This window comes from Colossoma macropomum, unplaced genomic scaffold (genome assembly GCF_904425465.1).
Source record: "Colossoma macropomum unplaced genomic scaffold, Colossoma_macropomum, whole genome shotgun sequence".
NCBI lineage: Eukaryota > Metazoa > Chordata > Actinopteri > Characiformes > Serrasalmidae > Colossoma > Colossoma macropomum.
Genome location: NW_023494808.1, coordinates 11,652,746 through 11,672,952, shown reverse-complemented (window position 1 = coordinate 11,672,952; position 20,207 = coordinate 11,652,746). Strand labels below are relative to the sequence as shown.

General features: G+C 38.9%; 1 protein-coding gene across 1 annotated transcript in view; it reads left to right on the top strand.

Annotated features, from left to right (window-relative positions):
* akt3b (v-akt murine thymoma viral oncogene homolog 3b) overlaps positions 1–19,423 on the top strand; it is a 36,625-nt gene extending 17,202 nt beyond the window's left edge. The window contains exons 4-15 of the mRNA XM_036557690.1: positions 2,220–2,331; positions 3,072–3,216; positions 3,505–3,636; positions 7,309–7,374; positions 7,516–7,584; positions 7,718–7,840; positions 13,062–13,190; positions 14,635–14,733; positions 15,081–15,196; positions 15,391–15,478; positions 17,626–17,728; positions 19,270–19,423. Coding sequence (XP_036413583.1) covers positions 2,220–2,331; positions 3,072–3,216; positions 3,505–3,636; positions 7,309–7,374; positions 7,516–7,584; positions 7,718–7,840; positions 13,062–13,190; positions 14,635–14,733; positions 15,081–15,196; positions 15,391–15,478; positions 17,626–17,728; positions 19,270–19,355 — 1,268 coding nt within the window. The 3' untranslated portion in view covers positions 19,356–19,423. The remainder of the gene's footprint in view (positions 1–2,219; positions 2,332–3,071; positions 3,217–3,504; positions 3,637–7,308; positions 7,375–7,515; positions 7,585–7,717; positions 7,841–13,061; positions 13,191–14,634; positions 14,734–15,080; positions 15,197–15,390; positions 15,479–17,625; positions 17,729–19,269) is intronic.
* The last annotated feature ends 784 nt before the right edge of the window (positions 19,424–20,207 follow it).

Below are 20,207 nucleotides of genomic sequence, written 5' to 3'. Positions count from 1 at the left end.
TCTTTTATAAGTAGTTTTTGCTCATCAGATTTCCTCAGAATTTCTGTTAGCTTCTCAGTGTGATTTCCTGTTTGGTGATACCATCAAGATACTGGTGCTACACGTTTGATTTGCCGCACTCGGTCAAGTACTTCCTCAAGTAGATCTAACCAAAAACATAGACAAGCGTGTCAAACAGTCGAGTAACCTATTCCCAGCTTTTTGTGTTATGGTTTTACAGTGAATCATTCAAAGCCTAACACAATGGAAATGAGCAGTTTTGCCTGTATAGCTTGTCATATTATAGTTTAAAAAAATTTTATAACAAATTTATTAATACAGAAAAAAAGTAATACAGAGCATATTGAGTATTTTACAGTGGCTTTGAAAACACATTAGATTTTAGAAGCAGAACTGTCTGCTTTTAAATAAGGCTGAACAGTTTATGGAAAATATCTAATTTACAATTTACCATTACAAACTTTCTTAACTTTCCATTTAATATATTTCCCTGAAAAGATTAAAACAACTCACTATAAAGGGAAAATGTAATGCCAAGCTTCACTGAAGATGTTCTTTTACAAGTGACCACAGGCCTTTATTTTGGCCAAGAAGTCCAGCACATCCACTTTTCCTCGCCTGAGGCTTGAACACTGAACTACCAGTTAGCTGTGGTTGTGTTGTCATGTACACAGTACATGGGTGTTTGGTTGCTTCTGATTGGTCTAACTCGTCTGCAGGCAGTTCACAAACTGTGTTATTAGGTTAATGTTCATGGCTAACGGGAAGCGACACAGATTTTTCTACATTTCTGCATAATTCAATTTTTGGGATGTGCACAAAGTCATTCAGAGTGGTTTGATGTGAAACGGTTCACTGTAGAGAAACTTCCAGACTCAGATTTCTTTACAGTGGTGGTGATAGGAACCAGGGGTCATAGTATCTACAACATAAATATAGCCATTTTATTTACTATTCAAAACCACCATTGAACCTACACATGTCTTCTGTTGATCCATTGTCCAAGATTGTGGTTAATCTAAAAAGAATAAGCTTTCTTTTGTAACTATTTTGCCTCACAACACCCTTCATTTTCCTCTCCATCATGAATGGAGTTTTAAAAATGACAAAACACAATGTATTCATAACCATTTCATGTAATGAAGTCACTTTTAGAGACATTAAATGCTAAACCCATCTGGTTCCCATCACAATGTCAACAGTTCTGACTCGGCAAGTAACTCAGAACCGAGCATTTCACATCATACCACTCTGAATGATTTTGTTTAGGTCTTAACGGTTAAATGGTGCTGAAATTTTGAATAATCGATGGAGTTCCCCTTTAAATTTGTTGAGACACCATTGTGCGTAATGTTGGCTATACTAAGTATCTGAAAATTACATTCTTTCAAAATGTGATTTTGATGTAAAAACAATTAATCTGCCTTCCCTGCTTTAAAATGGTGTAAAATGTTTCCTCTTAAGATGAAAAGTATTCTGTGATGCTCAGTCATTCTACTGACCCCACAGGAAGAACTACACAGCTAACAGTATCACATCACACAGTGAGAGACTGTTTCAGGATAGATCTGTTATAGGATTTAATCACATTCGTTATTTTTTCACTCTGATATTCCATCCAGCATTTTCTGCTGATATCAGCCCAATGCAGATAACTGGTATTGGATCGGCGTCATGTCTTTATACAGGTCTCCAGAGATTTGTCTCTCATAAAAGGGGAATTTCTATTTTGAGTATGTTTTGAGTCAGGGAAGTACAGGGAAGACAGCTGAAGTACTCTTTTAAAATGTTCTGTAATCATGGATGACTCCGGTTATGTGTTTGTTCTTTGTACAGTGTTCTAGAGGGCCAAGTGGAACACAGTGATAATAAGGTCCAATCAATTTTCTGTTGGTTCAGATCCATGTGGCTCAGAGCAGGCTGACTCAAACACTGCTTCGCTTTCTGACCGAGTCGTGAGTCACGCGTACAGTCCGGGATAGTGACAGGATTAAAGCAACAAACCCTCCATATTACTGTTCAGGCTGATGGCAGCTTCAGTCCAGAAAATAAGTACTTCACGTTACAGTCCAGGACAATGACGGTCCAAACAACAAATGCTTCACATTTCAGTCACAGTAAACATCAGATACTCCAAATACTATCTTTATCTTAATATGCCCCCCTCCCTTTCTGCATTTCTCTCTCTCTCTCTCTCTCTCTCTCTCTCTCTCTCTCAGAGTGTCAGTTGATGAAGACCGAGAGGCCGAAGCCCAACACCTTCATCATCAGATGTTTGCAGTGGACCACTGTGATCGAGCGCACCTTCCATGTGGACACACCCGAGGAAAGGTGAGCACATGACGACTGATCACTGAGAAGCTCCTGACGCACAGTTTTTGTGTTGATGTTGCTTCCAGAGGCAGTTTGGAACTCTGAATAGTGACCTGTTAGCAATAGGTGTGACTGAAGCACCTGAACTCAATAATTTAGAAGGGTGTCCACATTTTCTTTGCTCTGATTAACTTGTCAGTTATGTAACAGTGAAAAGGCAAAAATGGACAGTCCATATTTGTATCTGTAAAGGTAAAGATGCTCCCCTGAGGCCCCTCAGTTGGCTGATGGCTGATTTACCATATAAACAACATTATAACAAGAACTTTAATGGACCAAATAGACATTTAAAAGTTTTCAGTTTTAAATCGGTTTCCTGTTTAAGTAACATGAATCAAAAAAGTGCTACATTCGAAAGTAAGAGGCAACTGGCTATTTATCATGAGTCATGTATAAAATTTGTACAATATTTTGGTATTTGAGTGGCAGCAGTGTTGAAGCAGCACAACACACTTACCTGACTCAGCTTATTTTCACCATAAAATTGCAAAATAAAAACAATAAACTGGCCAGTTGACACTTTTGTGTTTCAAGGAAAAATCTGCAAATTCTGATCTTGGGCGATTCCGTGTAGAACGAAGACTGATGCTTCACAGTCCTTTTAGAAGCACTTCACACATGCCGGGTGTTATGTATCGTCTACATTGGGAGCGTTTGATTTGGAGGTCTTGACTGTGCGTCTGTTGCCATGGCGACAGGGACGAATGGGTGGAGGCGATCCAGATGGTGGCGGACAAGCTAGCCAAACAGGAAGAGGAAGGAATCCTGTGTAGCCCGACTTCCCAGATCGAGATTGTCAATGAAGAGGAGATGGACACGTCTATCAGCCACCATAAACGAAAGGTAGCCAAACACCCACAGTCTCCCCAGAGGACCAGCGCTCATTGTTGCTGTTCTTTAAACACTAATGTAATGAAAATTTCCTCACTTCAATATTTTAAACCTTGCTTTTAAAGTTTCAGAACAGTTTCCGGTCTTAAATTAATTATGGCTGTTTAATATATAAACCCACACAAACACCAAAAGCGGACCTGTAGAATGTACTTGTAGAAAATGGGCCCTTTAGCACATTCACTGCCTGGTTCACTTGTGGTTAAGAATTCTAGACCTTTCTTAATGTTTCTTCCTCAGACAATGAATGACTTTGACTATCTGAAGCTCCTGGGTAAAGGCACATTCGGGAAGGTGATTCTGGTCAAGGAGAAGGCCAGTGGAACTTATTATGCAATGAAGATTCTAAAGAAGGAGGTCATCATCGCCAAGGTGAGGTCAAAGACAGGACCCCCAGAAATGAGAGAAATCTAGAGACCAATGTTAAACCGATCAAGGCTCTCTAAATAACCATCTGGTACTATGTTTTCATGGGAGTAATTATTTTACACAAATTATAATTTAAATTGTATTTATGTGCATTTATAGAAGTATTGAAATTATGATTTTGACGGGAGACCCTTCTTAAGGTGCTGATCTCAAGGCAGCAGCTCTTTATGCATACTTTTTTAAGATGTACTCTTAAAGTGACTTCAGCGTTAGTAGTCTAGCCCAAACACTCTTACTGGTATAAAAGTAGAGTTCCTGTCTTTTTTTAAGAACATCACACTTTTAGCAGATTTTTTCTCTCTTATTGATTCTGCAGTGCTACCCAGTGATGCAGCGTATGTAGTGTGACTTTGTTTATAAATTTCTTTCAGGTTAATACATCAGTAATTTCACCAAAAAGACCAAAAGTATTACATATAATTCCAAAATTTCACACGAAGTTAAAGCAGTTTGTATTAGGGATGTGTGCGGGTACTCAGGTACTTGGTAAACTGTGAGATGCAAGTGTTCAATTACAGAAATTTCTGTTCTCTTAATTGAGACATTTCATTTTGGGAGACTGAGAAAATATACAGCCAGCAACCCAATGAAATGCACATTTAATGTTTTACCAGGACTGTAAAATGTGACAGTTTGCTTGTTTTTGCAAGTCAGTAAGTGTATTATTTTATACTTTACTGCTAAAAGCTGAGTGTCTGAACATGAACATGTTTCCAAGGTTGCGTTGTTCAGGACACGATCGAGAAAGCAGAGATGACGGGGTGTTTATCGCTAACTAGGCTAACTGCTCTAGCTGATGTTAGCTAGGTCCAGAAACAATGGAAATATTCCTGTAACAAACTAACATGTTGGCACATCATCCATTGAGTAGCCATGTTTACATGCAGCCTAATAATCTGTTAATAATCTGACTAATAGCTCAATCAGAATACAATACGTCGATGTAAACACCTCAATTGGACAAGACTAGTCTGATTGAGACTATACAATTCCTATCAGATTGAACGAGGTGAGTAATCCTGTAAATAATCCGTTAAATAGAAGAATAATATCCATGTAAACACCTGTATCTGATTACATTCCCAGTCGGAAAGTTTAAGTCCGTTCTGATCATGTTCGTCGCCTCATAGTGAAAGTTTATACTGTTCAACATGGCAGAGGAGACGAAGTTTATGCTCTGATCTTTAAAAGACGGCGGTGGGACGGACGTCCAGCTTATGTGTCTCAGAACACGACGTCTCCCTCTCGGCCTTCTTTAATAAGGACATGTGAAGGACGTTTTCCTGAGTCTGACATCATTTTAAAGTAATTAACAACAAAAGCACTGCTCACTGCTGCTCATCTCACTCTGACTGGACTCACGTGATGCTCGTTGTCATGGTAACGTCTACACTAAGTGGTTCTCTACGCATGCATGTAATTTTGGATCGGCTTACTTGTAGTGTGCATGTACACAGTGATTTTCATCAGATTGTTTAATGGAGTGAGCATATAAACACCGCAGTCTTGATCTAGAATCGGAATGTATTCAGTCGGATTGGCAAGAATCTTTGCATGTAAACACAGCCAGTGAGTCCTCATCAGCATCGGGTTAGCTCTGTTAGCTCATTAGCGCATCTGAAAAGGCAATCGCCGCTACTCATCCAACACTAAACATACTTATTTCCCTTGATTTTTTTGGGATAATAAAACGTTTTCAGATGCTACAGATTTTTTTGTTAGTTTCTTGACATCAGTGACGTCTCCTTAAAAAGTAAGCCTTCAGCCTAATGTTTTTGTTTGTTTGTTTGTTTGGTTTCCATTTCATTTCAGCTTGAACTAGCATGTGCAGAAGTTTGCACTTGCACAGTGTACATATTACTAAACTTGCCTAAAAAGTTGACGCAGCAGTGTGGCTAAACGTGCTGTGTTCAGTTAGGCTGGAGAGGAAGATGATATTCAGTTGAAAGAATTCAAATCAAGTAACGCTTTAATGGTCACACACAGTCATACACAGTATAATGTGCAGTGACATGTTTAAATGACTGTCCGTTACATGACTGCAATACAAAAATATAAGAATATTAAAAAAGGGGAAAAAGAATATAAAATATAAAAACATATGGATATGATAAAATACAGTGATATGTGCAATGTAAAGTGCGGTTGTGTGTAAATGAGCAGGAGGTAGTAGAATTGAAAAGGGTCGAATATTATAAATATAGCAATGTGTATTGTGTATGTAGGGTGTTTGGGTGCAGTAGTCCAGTTATGTGTGTGTTTGTATAAATAGTCCCAGTTGTTGTCCTGGTTGAAGGCCTGAATGGCCTGCGGGAAGAAGCTCCCGCAGGCCAGCTAGCTGACATGGAAAAAAGGCCACTCAATTAACTCTTTTAGATGCTGTTTACATTTTGAGTGCCGCTGAGAATCATTTTAGTCTGACCATTGCTGTAATTATCTTGTCAGTCATCTGTCCAACAGGGACTACAACAAATTCAGTAGCACAAAGAAAGCAGACAGAGGAGCATGTTCATAAACATGATTTTTTTGTGCAAACAGCCTCATTTAAAAGCGAAGGGATGTCATGTTGCCAGTTTGGGTTAAATCAGTACGTGAACTCTTGTCAGAGTTAGAGAAAGATCTTTTCTAGGTTCAGCTATTCTGCTTGGTGTAGCCACATGCCTTCAGACTTCTCAGTCACATCTGTGGCATGTGCATGTTAGGGCCCTCATGTTTCATAGTAACAGCAGAGTAAAATACATGCAGATGTATTGGCCATTTGAGCTACTGAACACACCCTGATTTGAATAATATAGAATTTTATATAAGTGTGTGTGTGTGTGTGTGTGTGTGTGTGTGTGTATACACACCGATCATGCATAACACTATGACCTGATCTGTGTATCGGTGTGTTGTGCTAGTACGAGTGAATCAGACACAGTGGTGCTGCTGGAGTTTTTAAACACTGTGTCCACCCACTGTCCACTCTATTAGACACTCCTACCTTGTCAGTCCACCTTGAAGATTTGAAGTCAGAGACGAGAGCTCATCTACTGCTGCACAGTTTGTGTTTGTCATCCTCGCTGCCCACAGGACGATGTTGGCTGGATATTTTTGGTTGGTGGACTATTCTCAGTCCAGCAGTGACACCAAGGTGTTTAAAAACTCCACCAGCACTGCTGTGTCTGATCCACTCAGACCAGCACAACACACACTAATGCTGAGAATGATCCACTATGCTGAGAATGATCCACTACCCAAATAGTACCTGCTCTGTGAGGGTCCATGGGGGTCCTGACCACTGAAGAACAGTGTAAAAGTGGGCTAACTAAGTATGCAGAGAAACAGATGGACTACAGTCTGTAACTGTAGAACTACAAAGTGCACCTATATAGTAAGTGGAGCTGATAAAATGGACAATGAGCACAGAAACAAGGAGGTGGTCATAATGATATGCCTGATCGGTGTACACACACACACACACACACATATATATATATATATATATATATATATATATATATATATGCAAATTTTTTCTTGCCCTTCCATCTCCTCACAATTTAATTCAAAGTGTCCCTTTTTTTTGTTTCTCTCTTTCTTTCTTTCTTTCTTTCTTTCTTTCTTTATCTTCAGGATGAAGTGGCCCACACTCTGACTGAAAGTAGGGTATTGAAAAACACTAGGCATCCGTTTTTAACTGTGAGTACCTTTGTAAAACCCCCCGCCACTCCAAACACCCACAAAAAGCCCAAATCCACAGTGAGAGATATGTGAAAAATGTGAAGGGCATGCCTCCATCGCCTGAAATCCCCTCTTTTTCTCTCTGTCCTTTTTCCACAGTCTCTGAAGTACTCCTTTCAAACGAAGGATCGTTTATGTTTTGTGATGGAGTATGTCAATGGGGGTGAAGTAAGGCCTGCTGCTGTTACATTCTACTTTTGTGAAAATCAGACTTCTCCAAAATGTTTAGAGAGGAGTGAAAACGGACTTTCAAATATGTTTGTTTATTTTTCATTTGTTTATTTATTTTTTTTCCCCACAGCTGTTTTTTCATTTGTCAAGAGAGCGTGTGTTTTCGGAAGACCGGACTCGTTTCTATGGCGCCGAGATCGTCTCTGCACTGGACTACTTGCACTCTGCTAAGATTGTTTACCGTGACCTGAAGGTAAACAAAAACACACTTTTCTTATTCTGAAACGTGAAAAAGCGGGTTTTAGGAACACCTCAACATTTGAGCAAAGAAAAAAGACATCTTTAAAGAAAACTACTGGAAACGTTGTGTTGTTCACTCGTTTCTGACTGTAACCTTAAAGGAATACACCCTAATCTCTATCTGCTGCATCTGCAGTGCCCAAAAGTAGCTCAAAAGTAAACCTCTATCCTCATTTGTTTTTAAGATTATTTGATTTGTTAATGTATTGTGGAAATTCTGTTTTACCATATTTAAAAGTACATAATGTCAGCTATATTATGACTTATCAATCAATACTTTGAGCCCAGCTGAGCAATAGCAAGCTAGACAACTTTCACTTAACTCTCCACTTCAAAAATAAAATAAACTGGGTAATCCACATGCACATACGTTCAAACCAGAGATCTCCAACATGGCTGACTCTCAGCTGAATTTCATTAACATTCTGAAAGTGAGAGAATCTAAGAAAACTTAGATGTACAGATGAAATAATCTGACAAAAATGAAATATTGTCTCTTGGTAATACAATATCTGTGAGAAAATGTACAGAAACACTGAAAATTCCAAAATGTAATGAAAAGAAAAATGTGTTTAAGTGGTGGAAAGAGACGGGACGTGTTCAAAACCTGCCACATGAGGATTCCAGCACAGGGAAGCGCTTGTTGGGCTTATAACACTATGTTCCCACCAGTCTCGTTATAGGCCACTTGTGGTTTACCATAAAAAACATTACCCTTCCAAACTGAATGTGCAGGGTTTGAATCCCACCTGACCGGTCATTAAAAATGTCAGCACTGTGAAGCTTGTGTCCTAAAACATGATTAAAAAAAGCCATCCATAAGAGAACATCCAACAAGCTTGGCTGAGCATCAGTTATGCAAATTCATGCACTCTTGTTAGTAACTATGGTTGTCATTATTGGTTGTTATAACTTTTGGAAAGTAACAATCAAGATGTAAATCGTATTCAGAGAGTGTCCCAGAGTTACTTTTGAGCACTGAACATCGTACTGTCCGTTTCCTGAAGAAGAGTAACTTTGTCGGGTTTTACTGAAGTAAGAAAATAACAGAAAACCTTTTTTAAAACAGAAGCCAGTGGGGCAGCTGCTGAGTTCTATTAAGAAATATTTGAAATACAGTATGTTGCAAAAGTTTGAACACCCCTGGTCAAATGACATGTTTTGTTTGTTTGATATTCTATGTGAAAATAGGTTAACAAGTCCTCACTACAGATACATTTAAATATGGCAGTTGTCTGAATATAGCAGAGAACAATAGAGTTTAAAATATTGAAAGGAATAAGCATAAAATCTAAAGTGTGCCATAACTTTGCACACTTAGCAAATAAGCAGTAATTGTGTAGTACAATATGCAGAAGTCAGTAGAGGATGTGTTCAGTTATTTTCACTTAGAAAATCAACAAAGCATGGAATTTGACTAGGGGTGCCCAAACCTTTGCATATTGTATGTACCTGTATAGTATGTGTTCTTACCAAAGTTATTTATCTAGTTTTTCCAAACACTGGAGCAACACAGTTAAATAAATAAATTACGTAATAAATAAGTAATTAAGCAGTTCTGCTTACTGTCACATTCTTTAATTCTTCAAGCGCCATAGATAGGCGCTCTGGTTTCCCCCCACAGTCCAGAGACATACAGGCAAATTGGACACACAAAATTTCCCCTAGGTGTGAATGTGTGTGTGTGATAGTCTGTGTGTCTGGTTTGCGATGGACTGGCGACCTGTCCAGGGTGCTCCCTCCGCGACCCAGAAGGATATGGGGTTTAGAAAGTGTGTACACTAAAGTTAGTACACTAAAGTTAGTACACTAAAACTAAAAAGCCGATGCCACTACACCGGTGATGAATTACCACAAATATTTCCCTCTGGTAAACTACACCCATCTCTGAAGCCTCATTGCTCAAATCCAATTTTTTTGCCCACATCCGATCTCTCTGACATGATGGTTCACACTCGTTTAGGTAAGTGATTCAAATCTGTCAGTAGTGTGAACAAACCGGCGTCCTGAAATGACCCTCATGCGCACATGCTACTCAGTAACGTCACGTGAATGAATCACGTGCATCATCAGCACAAACTAACGAGCAGAACGAGCTTCGCTGAGAAGATAATTAACTCTGATCAGCTCTCAGCTTCATTATTAGTGCGAGACGAAGGACAAAAAGGTGAGGTGTTGCTTTTCCACCATTTACAGGCTTTAATGTCTGTTTGGCGCTGCTGCCATGGTAACGCTGAATGATGGCGCAGGCGCAGTGGAAAAGAAAGCACATGAATTCCAATCTGAGCGACACATTAAGGTCGCATGGACACAAATCGGATACGAATCTGACCTGGGACCACATATGAAAGTGGCTCAAGTCGGATTTGTAAAGATCAGATTTGCGTGTCCGCACAGCCCTGAAAACATCAGATCTGAGTCACATTAGGGCAAAAAATTGGATTTGTGCCACTTCAGCCTGGTAATGTGAACGTAGCCTAAAGATTGAAAGGTCACACTTTATTTTGATGGTCCCCTATAGATGCCTATAGATCTACAGATGCTTATATTATTACCAAACTTTCTGGTGATACCCAGTTGATGATCAACAACATTATGGTTAGGATTAAGTTTAGGAGTAGGTGTAGGTTTTGCCTTGAGGTTAGGGTCAGGGCTACGTTTAGGGTTAGGGACAAATTTAACAGAATCTTCCACACGCAACTTCAAGCTCTGTTGCATTTAATAGATATTTAGTTAAATGGTAGTTAAAAGTAGACTGGGCATCTACAAAGCATCTACAGTGGACCATCCAAAGCTATGTAGCTTCATTTAAAAATACTTCTGTTCTTCCAAAAATGTACGCGTCTAATAAATGTTTACTGATGAAGTTCAGCAACTGCCCTTTGGCTTCTAGTATAAGTGCGGTTTGAGTCTAGGGGTTTTCTGTTCTTGTCTAAGTACAGGGAAGTGCAGTGAAATTGTTGTTAATATCAACTGACTATACGTTACACATGCAAAAGAGATTAGGTTGAAAAACGCTGGAGTGTTCATTTAAAGAAGGGCTGGGGAACTGAAGGTCAGAGTCCAGTAGAGTTTGGTGATTTCCCAGATCTAACACGCCCACTACACCTGTCAGTTAGCTGCTGAGTTGAGCCACAAAGTGTTGGAGCAGGAAACCACCAAACTGTGCAGCCTTAAGGTGTTAATATCTCAAAGTGTGTGTCTTAACAGTCCTGCAGGTATGTTGAAAGGGGCATTCAGAACAGGAAAGAGGTGTCCCTGCCCCTGCATTTGCCATTAAGGCTGACAAATAAAAAAGTATGTATTGTATTGACCCATTTAAATTCATAGACAGAGCTCTAGATGGTGGGACCAATAGTAACCAGATTAATCATGCTGTGGTTACTCTGTTCACATTGTTTGTAAACAGTTTAACAGTAGTAGTTTACACAGAGAAATAACCATAAACATAATGAACATCAAAAGTATGCCTTTAAATTAGTGGTGTGGGCCTGATTTAGTGGTGCAGACATAATTATGCATGCGGAGGATGAATTGTACAGTACAGAAATATTGAACAATAAAGTTCGGTGCCCTTGGGTCTGTTTCCTATTCATTCACAACTCAGATGCAAACGCTGTGCTGTGGGCTGCCTAAATATATAACTAACTGTAACTAACTAACTGAAATATGTGATATAAGTGGGCAGCATGATGATACATTATCGCTATCGTGATAAATGATGTCATAAAACTTTTTCCTGAGCGTTACATTAGTACTTCAGAACACTGTTTCAATCTAGAAAACTGACTTATTCTAGAAAACTGCTTCACTCTAGAACAGGGGTGTCAAACTCAACCAGTAAAAATTTTATTTAATTTTTAATTAATGTTGTGCTCCAACCAAACTGGTCACTGTTTATTTTAAATATGCAGAAAATATCAACAGTAAAATACAGTGGTAGACCTTGAAATAGTTACATGGACATATTCTAAATTTAAATATTCCCAGGAGTTCGGTCTTTTAAACCTACCTGTTTGCTTGAACTAGACACCTGGGATCCTTTCTTTGCTGCACGTTCATTAATACTTTGGCTCAATTTCCGAGCTGCTGACGGAGGTGTAACCGCTGTCCCGTAGACTGCTGTTGGGGTAGGAGAGTCCGAGCACGTTACGTTGCAGTGCATGCTGGGGACTGTTGTGCAGCACATCGTTTAAACTGGCTAATAATAATAGAAAATTAAAATACTTTTGTGGGCTGGTAGGATTGTGTGGCGGGCCTGATCTGGCCCGCGGGCTTTGTGTTTGACACATGGGTTCCAGAACAAATGCATGCATTATAACTAATTATATAACAGTTAGTTTCGGCCACGCAAGCTGATTGGTTGAGAGGCGTTATAGCCGTGCTGTTATTTCGCCATAACAGCACGATTTTTTCACAAACACTGTATCACTCCGCTGAGACGCTGTTGCTAGGCAACAAGTTTGACAGCTGTAGGAGACGCTCAAGCCGTTTGAACGTTTTCACTTCTTACTTTGCCACAAACAGAAAATGGACACTTTTAAGATCACATTTGACCGACAGCCGATTTGGTCAGACTCTGAAGATGAGACGACACTAAATTCCCAAACTGTCATCACCACTGAGCAGCTTTTCAGTCGGCAGCTGTGACAGAAGAACAGCTAAACAACCTGGAATTAGCCAGAAATGAACCCAATACCATTCGCCAACCTGTAGTCTGATCTTCAGAGTCTGACCAAATCGGACTGAGCCATAAAACTGCTGCAATAAAAAAACAAAAAAGCTGCTCAGTTTAGTGTAAGTTTAGTGTAAGGAGCTGGAGAACGAACTGCTGTGCAGCGAGTGAGCAGAGCAGAGTGAACTGTTGTATAAAAGACTTGAGGTCATGTGTTATCGCGATAACACTCCCTCTCGTGTTCTGTTGCTTAATGACATCATTTGATTCATTTATTTTAATCAGCTGTTGACTTTTCCTCCTGTTTCTTCTTAAGTTCTTTCTTTTGCAAACATTGCATTAAAAAATCTTTTTACTGCATTGCTGGGACTTTTTGTCCATTCCAACTTGTTCATAAACTTCAGAAAAACTAAGTATTATGTATCGTCCAAATATCAAGTATGTTGATGTTGTTTTCGTGCCACACTTACAAAGCCCACTTGTGTACATGTTTGTTTAGCTAGAGAACCTGATGCTGGACAAAGACGGCCACATTAAAATCACCGATTTCGGCCTGTGTAAGGAGGGCATCACCGACGCCGCCACCATGAAGACGTTTTGTGGAACCCCCGAGTATCTGGCACCCGAGGTAACCAAGGCAACACCTGCAAACACCAGCCCTGTCATAGATGCTGTCATTTGCCTGCTTTATTTAAGGCTTCTGAGGATGATGTCACCATAAGATGACTTCATTCCACATATTACAGAAGCACAGTTGTCATCTCAGACCGAAAACAGTTTACTGTGGCGCGCATGACTCACAGAGGGGTTACATCACAGGTGTAGATGTAGGACAGCGTGCCGGTCAATACAGGAGCATTAAGAATTCATAGCATTAGTGCGTCGTGAGAGCGAAAGTGTATTTTTGCAGTAAAAGCGGGATGATCTAATGGGGTGGTGATGCAAACAGACGTCAGCGCTGATTATTGGTGACCAAGGATTTATTCCTGAATTACTAAGCAGAGTGGAGGATTAGTTCTCTTCATTGTGCATCATGAACCCTGTATGGGTAAAGCAGCACTGGAGGAGAACTGACTGACCCACACATTAGGTTTGTCCCTAATTGAGCACAGAGACAAGATAATATACTATTTTAAAAGACTGAATTAGTTATTGATCAGGTTTTACTAATGTAAGTGATTATATTGAATATTTCTAAGGTATTGAAGAGTAATACCGCTAATTCATTACACTCAGAGGGTAATAAACTAACGTAAGTGATTATATTGGTTATTGATTACATATTGAAGGAGAATGTACTAATGTGAGTGTATTGATTATTGCTCAGGTATTGAGGATAATACCGCTGACTCATTACACTCAGAGGGTAATATACAAATTTAGGTGATTGTATTGATTATTGATCCAGGTATTGGAGTATAATGTACTACTGTAAGTGATTATATGGGTTATTGATCACATATTGGAGGATAATGTATTAATGTAAGTGATTATATTGGTTATTGGTCACATATTGAAGGATAATGTAGTAATGTAAGTGTATTGATTATTGTGCAGGTATTGGAGTATAGTGTACCTAATGTAAGTGATTATATTGGTTATTGATCACATATTGGAAGGTAATGTACTAATGTAAGTGAGTGTATTGATTACTGCTCAGGATTGGAGGGCAGTGTCCTCATATAAATGATTGTATTGAACGTTGTTTGGTATTGGAAGATAACGTATCAATGTAAGTGATTGTATTGATTATTAATCAGGTATTTGAGGATAATGTACTAATGTAAGTGATTGCTTTAAATATTGCTCAGTTATTGGAGGACAGTGTCCTAATACTAGCAATTGTATTGATTATTGATCCACTATGGGAAGATAATGTACTAAATGAGTATTTAATTGACTGTTGATTTTTTAATCAGGTATTGGAGCATAATGTATTAATGCCAGTGGCTATACTGATTATTGTTTAGATTTTGGAGAATAATGTACTAATGTAAGTGACTGTATTGATTGTTGCTTAGGTATTGAAGGACAATGTCCTGATGTAAGTGATTGTATTGATTATTGCTCAGGTATTGGAGGATAATGATTACGGCAGAGCGGTGGACTGGTGGGGGCTCGGTGTAGTCATGTATGAGATGATGTGTGGACGACTGCCCTTTTATAATCAGGTATGATGACTTATGATTACGACCTGAATACATTTACAGTACATTTTATAGCGTAATCAAACAAAAAAAATTTTTTGAGAATGACTGTTACATTTACTATTACTGTATATAGTGTTGTGTTTTTTAACTAAAAAGGAAGAAAAAACAGGTTATAATGAATTCTAGAAAGTCTTCCTGTAGCAAAAAAGAGCATGTGTGATGTGATAACATTGCCAGTAAGGTCCAAAATTAAAGGCACTTGTACATACTTTTATGATGATGTTTGTGTGTATGTTTATGTATTTAGCTGGCAGTTCAGTCAGACGCTCGTCTGCCGTATTCGTGTATGTTTTTGTTTGTTTTTCCAGGACCATGAGAAGCTGTTTGAGCTGATTCTTATGGAGGAAATAAAATTTCCCAGAACACTCTCTGCTGACGCCAAGTCTCTGCTTTCCAGCCTCCTCATCAAAGACCCCAACAAGAGGTGAGCCAGTGTGTGTATGTGAAATAGAATTATTTAGCTTGGACTCGTTACGGGATTACGGGAAATGACGTCACATGAAGAGACGTTATTGCTGTTATTACTGACACGGGAGGTTGAAGAAAAGTTGTTTGTAATTGCAAATCTGGGTCAAACCTCAAGTAGAAGTGTGCATTTCTGAACCCCTGTGTGTGTAGATTGGGAGGAGGGCCGGATGATGCGAAGGAGATTATGAGACACAGCTTCTTCTCTACGTTGGACTGGCAGGACGTGTATGATAAAAAGGTACCAGATCAACCGCTTTTTTTTTTTTTTACCTAAAAATAACAAAATAGTAGCAACAGCAACCAAAATCTTGTCCAGAGCACATTCTCTCAAGCATTGAACAAATAAGCAATGAAAAACATAAAAGAAAACAGTCATGAAAAGCAAAAAGGCCACATTAAATCAAAAAGGAAAGGAGGAGAAGGAAGAAAAAGAAAGGGTGAATGATGGAGAAGGAGTGGAATGGGTGTTTGTTACTATGATGATTTTGACCAGTTTTAGGTAAGATAGTAAGCAGTTCAGATCACAGTGTTACTGATGTAGACATTATAACTAACAAAGGAACCACTGTCCACTGTTACAATCCCGTTGACGTGCAAAGTGCCTGTTACGACACTGACCCCCGTTTCAATACAGTTAACATGCCCCTTTGACATGGCCTCATCATTACACCCACCACTTGCTTAGCTCAAGTTCAGTTTGTTAGATGACTCTAGGCATCAAGTCTATGTAATTGTAGACTTAAATTGGAACATGTATACTCTCCGTTATACATGCCTGCTGAAGTCAACCTGAAATCACCTGAAAAAACCTGAAAACCTTTGCTACCTTGTTGGTTCATATTCCAGGTTACAATTCATGTCATTTAAATAAAAATAAAAAAAATTCCTGTTTTCCTGCAATCTTGCATCAAAAAATAATGACTTTTACCCAACTCTAAAAGGTCTTCTAATTTATTACATCACCGTGTACAAGTGAGGAGGAAAAAAAATTAACAAATACTGTCATGTTTCACATCCTCCTCTCACCCGTCCCACCTAGCATGGAAAGAAAATGCTCAGCTAGCCCAAAGACCATCACTGATACTGTGTTTCACTCAGAAATACGTGTCAGTGTGGAAGGAAAATACGTTATGATTTTCAATTCACGTTGACTTTAAGCCAGCAGCATACTTTAAACAATAAGTGCGTTTACATGCACTTAAAAATCCGACATGCAGAAAATCAGATTTTGTCTGTAATCTGATGAACACGTTTACATGCTCTTGAGTAATCAGATAATGGGAAACTCCAGGTCTGCATGAGTCAGATGGTAATCAGATTTCTGCTTTACAACCAGCCAATAAACTCACAGAAGAAGACGAGACGTGAACATAACGTAAAACTCAAACTTAATGCTGCGGCCTTTTTTTTAAACATTGCGTCACTTTACCTGAAAATATGAACATACGTCATCTAGAGGATGAAGAATATTCAAATCCTTCATTTCGTGTTTGGTTTCAGCACCTCACCCAAAATGTTTTGCTGCCGTCGCCCGTCTGATCTCACGCATGCGCAGACTGAGAAATCCAATAGAAATCAGAGTAAGAGTTTACATACACTGAGAAATCTGATTACTAGGAGTTCTTGCTCTAAATCTGAAGTTTAAGTTTAAGTTAAAAAGTCTAAACCAGGGCTGTATCACTTGACACAGGGGCCACTGGTTTAACCCCTAAATTACTACAGACATACACTTGGATGTAACATTCTTGTGCTGCGAGTTTATTCATTAGCTCACAGTAACCGGCCCAAAACACCACCGGCCCACCAGGAATTCTACCAAGTCTCCTGATTTCCCACTCCAGGATTACGGCCATGGATGCAGGTTATTTCAGAAGCATAGTTCGCACGAAGTGCTGGCTCGACACTGTCACTTTCCACAGATTCCACTGTCTCCTCTGTTTATTTCACTGCTGGGGCCAATAGGCCATTAAAGTAGCCAATCAAAGGTTCACTGTGCTCCACTTCTCCTCCTCCTCGTCCGCCACTTCACAGCCAATTAGCGCTTCATTATGTGCCCTAATGCAATTGCCTGATTAAAAATGACAAAAATAAGTAGATAGAGATAAAATAGATAAATAGATCATTAAAACTACAGTAACGAGCCTGTTTTGAAAATGTGGTGAGTAAAAGTAAAAAGTATTGACAGAAATTTTCACGTACAGACACGTAAAAAAAATGACTTAAGTACAGTAACAAAGTACCTGTACTTGGTTACTTACCACCTCTGGACACTTGTGTATAAGTTTACTGAAGGAAAAACCACCAGCTGATGGACTACTTTTTCACTTTCTGGACTTCAGCGTGGGTAAGAGAACTTAATGGCTGTCTCTTTTTCTCTCTCTCTAGTTGGTTCCCCCGTTTAAGCCCCAGGTAACGTCTGAGACAGACACCCGGTATTTTGACGAGGAGTTCACAGCCCAAACCATCACAATCACCCCTCCTGAGAAGTGTGAGTTTAAATCCAGTCTGTTTTCAGCCTGTTTGAATCAGGATTGTTACCAAGAGTCGGGGTTTCATGAAGCTGGATTTCTCAATAAGCTGTTTAATAAGTTACAGTTGTATCCAAAAGTTTGAACACCCCTGTTGAAATTACATATGTTGTTGATTTTCTATGATTTTAAATGAAAACAAGTTAACACATCCTCTACAGAGAACACACTTAGATATGGCATTTTCTGCACATTTTAGTGCACAAGTTCTGTTTATTTGCAGAATTTTATTATTAATTAAACTGATTCATTTTTATATTGGACAAAAATTAAATGCGAATACATGTACCATAACTTTTGCACAGGCACATTTTATTTTTTTCCCCCCCACATATTTGAAATTCAGCATATTTGCAGACATATGTTCTCTGTAGAGGACATGTTAACTTATTTTCACTTAAAAAAAAAAAAAATCAACCAAAATGTAGTTTGCCTAAGGGTGCACAAACTTTATCATACGACTGTATGCTGCTTTGTGAAATACCAACTTTCAAATTTCACTCTTTATTATTATGTACACCTACAAGTATAGCCTGTTCCCTCTGTTTCCTCTTTCTGTCTGCCTTGTATAAAAAAAAGAAATATTAAATGTAATAATAATAACAATTACAACAATAATAGAGTTCTTTAGAAGCACCTTTCAGGTCCCTTAAGGACACTGTACAATAAAAACTACTAAATAAAATACGAAGTGTATAGAACTTTCAAAGGACCCTCAACATCATCGTTGTTGGACTAAACCTTCAAAACAACTTTACGATAGAAGGAAAAACGTTCGTATAGTTGTATGCAAAAGTTCGGGCACCCCAGGCCAAGTAACATATTTTGTTCATTTTTGAAGTAAAGAAGTAAACACAGTTTCTCCAGCAAACTTTTAAAAAGGACTTTTCTTCCTGTAACTGTTAATGCACTTACTGTTCCTTAATGTATCTATTAAAAACACAAAAAATTGAAAAAAATAAATAAATAAAATAGAAGTTGTGGCGTGTGCAAAAGTTTGGCCACCATTTCAGTTGTAAAGTCTCTGAAGTTTGAGCTTAAGCCTAAAAACTTCTTAGGCCTTAATGAAATCATGAGGACATTGACGTGAAAACCTGCAGCTTAGTGACTAAATAATTTCCCCGGTTTGAATAATGGAAACATAGTTTCAAGAATCCTGGTTTTGTTCTCTTCATATTGGCCAGCTTTCATATTTTGTCACTTCTCAAACATGTATGTCTGCACTGAACACCCTGCAAAGCCAGTTTTTGTAATGAAAAATGGTTTGTGCTTCAGAGTTTTCCGTTGTACTGCTTTTAGTCTGTAAGTGCAAGAGTTACAGGTACTACCAGGTGGCCTGAACTGAAAGTTTGACGGACGTAGCAGCAGTTGCTAAGGGAGGCGGCCTTTCTCACAACTTTGTGGTCATTCCATTCTTGCCATATTTTTGTTTTCTATTGAAATGTACTTGCTGAGGAGGTCAGCCCGTTGAAGTCACTTTCTCTCTCTTTGTCTCCTGCAGTCGACGAGGATGGGATGGACTCGGCCGACAGTGAAAGGAGACCACATTTCCCACAATTCTCATATTCAGCCAGCGGGCGAGAGTGAGCTCATTAAACTGCACCACTGTTCATCCCAGGCCATTTAAGGAAATTACGTAGCCATGCTAGGAAAAAGTCTGCCCTGTTTTTCCCCCCTTTCTCTCTAATTACTTATTGACTTGGGGAAGCTGTTTTTGTTTTATTTTGTTTTTCTCGATGTGGGACTTTAAAATAAAAGGGGTTTTGCACAGTTGGGTTAGACTAAACTTAGTCAACCCACAAAAAAAGTCTCATACATTTTCAGCATTGTTGTTGTTGTTTACAGAAGATCACAAACAGTTTTGTTTTGGTTTTTGTTTTTTTGTGCATTAAATTATATCCATCAGTATTACCATCGATGTTGACGTATTAGATTTTTGTTATTTTTCTTTTTGCGATTGTTTGAAAGAGCCATTCTGGGGAACAAAACCAAAAATGTTGCCTTACGTGTGCAGTTGTAAGTGTCAGATGAACACTTGGACCAGACGGACAGACATGCAGGCAGGCAGGCAGACAGACAGACAGACGGACGGGGTTAATGGCAGTGTCGGTAGATTGTCCCTCAATAGGCTCATAAACTCCTCCCCTTTATCCGTTTCTATATAGCGCACATCTTCCACCTCCTAATTACGAGCGTCACTCTCACACTGCGGAATAAATGCATAAGATAGAAAGATAAATTGCTTGAAAGACACTATTCTAGTTTTTTGTTTTTATTTTTTTATTTTTTTCTATTCTGAAGATTTCATTTGCAGGTGGACATCAGTACACAAAACTGCCGGTTACTGTAAACCTCACTCAGGCAACTCTGAGCACAAACTACTAACAAACCACAGGGCAACTCCACCCAAAAAACAAGGTGATGTAACTTTGGGACCAC